This window comes from Olea europaea, unplaced genomic scaffold (assembly GCF_002742605.1).
Source record: "Olea europaea var. sylvestris unplaced genomic scaffold, O_europaea_v1 scaffold980, whole genome shotgun sequence".
Taxonomy (NCBI): Eukaryota; Viridiplantae; Streptophyta; class Magnoliopsida; order Lamiales; family Oleaceae; genus Olea; species Olea europaea.
In genome coordinates this window covers 1-2,043 of record NW_019268308.1, presented here as the reverse complement: position 1 = coordinate 2,043, position 2,043 = coordinate 1, and the positions used below count along the sequence as shown (strand labels likewise).

The 2,043-nt window shown below is 36.9% G+C and overlaps 1 protein-coding gene across 1 annotated transcript; it reads left to right on the top strand.

Moving 5' to 3' along the window:
* Positions 1-420: 420 nt before the first annotated feature.
* Positions 421-1,308, top strand: LOC111392808 (protein DEHYDRATION-INDUCED 19 homolog 6-like). Its single transcript, XM_023018202.1, has 2 exons — positions 421-718; positions 1,112-1,308. The coding sequence occupies exons 1-2, from the start codon at positions 643-645 to the stop codon at positions 1,285-1,287; spliced, it is 252 nt and encodes an 83-aa protein (XP_022873970.1). The 5' UTR covers positions 421-642; the 3' UTR covers positions 1,288-1,308.
* Positions 1,309-2,043: the final 735 nt, after the last annotated feature.

Below are 2,043 nucleotides of genomic sequence, written 5' to 3'. Positions count from 1 at the left end.
CAATCACTTCGCTGGGACGCTGGAAGCAAGGGTGGGGAGTTCGATTCCTGGAGTTAACACTGGGAGTCATATGGAGAGGAAGCCATTGGTGTGAATAAACGCCCAGTGAGGAGAGCTCTCTTTGCGGAAGGAGTCCAAATGAGTTGTGGGAACCTGGGAGCTAACAAGGGCACATCCTGCGATTTACCTCCCTGAGCTGCTGAGGGGCCGGAGGTTCAGGAACAAGGATCTAGTCGGACGCAAGCCCGGACACCTTGTAAAAAAAAAAAAAAAAGTTGGAGACCAAACATTCAAATGCACTTAACTAAAATACAGAAATTTTCTATTCTATGTTAAAGCCATGAAAATTATGAAATAAAATAAAATAAAAATAAAAACAGCTGTCAAATGAAAAAAATAACAATGATATAAAAAGGTGTGGAACAGCTTCTCTCTTCTTCCTTTTGGTGGAATTTATTTTCACCCTGCAGTGGTCCTCCCTCTCTGCGTCTCTCATTCCCTCACAAATTCACAAATCAAGGAATCTACTACAAGAAGTTTATAAATCAAGAACACCCTTAATTCACTTAAATTAATCAGCTCCTTTTTTTCAAAAGAGAGCTCCGAATTCAGAAGCAGTTTCAATTTAAATATAATAAAGCCATGGAAGCTGATTCTTGGGCTGCTCGTCTTTCGTCTGCCTCCAGGCGTTATCAATCTGTTCTTCAATCTCGATCTGGTAAACATTTCCCCAATTTTCCGTTTCCAAATGTGTAGTTTTCATCTGGGTTTCCATAACTTGACCTAGAAATGTGTATTTGCCTTAAGGATTGTGTTTTTATGGATCTGTTGGCTATGTTTTGTATTGTCAAATAGAAGATTCGAATTTTTGAGGGTTTTGTTCTATTAACAAGAATTTCTATTACAGAGTTATTGGTTGTCACTAATATTGAATCTTTATGAGTTCTTTGGGAGATCAAATTTTTACGTAGGGTTTCTCAAGTCGACAGTATTATTGTACATTTCCATAAAAGATTGGTTTTTTATCTGGGTTTGTGCACTTTACAGATAATATGTTTTTCATTTGAAATTCGTGTTTTAATTGGTTCTTTGTGCGGGGATACTTTGGCAGGGATGAAATGGGATGGTCTGAATGCAGAAATGTTGATGGGATTCGAGGAAGTTGACATGGATGATGATGTAAGGGAGGAGTATCCATGCCCTTTCTGTTCGGAATATTTTGATATTGTGGGACTCTGTTGCCATATTGATGACGAGCATCCAGTAGAAGCAAAAAACGGGGTATAATTCCTTGGTTTTTTTCTTTTTATTGTTGCTGAACATTTTGTATAGTTTAACAACGGTGGGGAAAATGATAATTTTTTTTGCCATGTGATTCAAATTTGAGAAGCTAAGTTCGAGAAACACCAACAGTTAATATTTTACTTGTTTTACATGTCCCAAGAAGGTTGAAAATGATCTGTTTGCATATGTTACATGAAAAAGAATGTGGAGTTGAGATTTTTACTTATGCTAAGCTGTAGGATGTTCCCCCTTTCTCCCTTGCTTGGAGGGAGGTCGGGAATATGTCAGTTCATATGGTTAGATTTAGGTTTGATTTCTATAGTTGATGAAAATCATGGACGCATGATTATTATCATTAATGGATTGGATTATATTGCATTTATAGGTTATATTAACATTTTCCAAATGGTTAGAGAACATTAAGACCCACACTTCATTTAAGTGAAGCAAAAATTATGTGGAAAATAAGAAACCACTTTGTGGACACACTACATTCGCTAAATTTCTGACTTTTCATCAATTTTCATTACATTTTAGCTGCTATAATGTTGCCCATACGTTTAGCAAACTTAGTGCTGAAATAATTGCAGAAATAAAATTCCCGCCGTGGGCAATTTCGTCATTTTTATCGACTGTGTTGGAATGGGATTAAATTTGACAGGTTTATCGGGAAAAAAAAAATCGCGCCGGGTGTGATTTCGTCATTTTTCGCGACTGTGTCGGAATTGGCTGAAATTTGACTTGTTGATCAGAAACAAA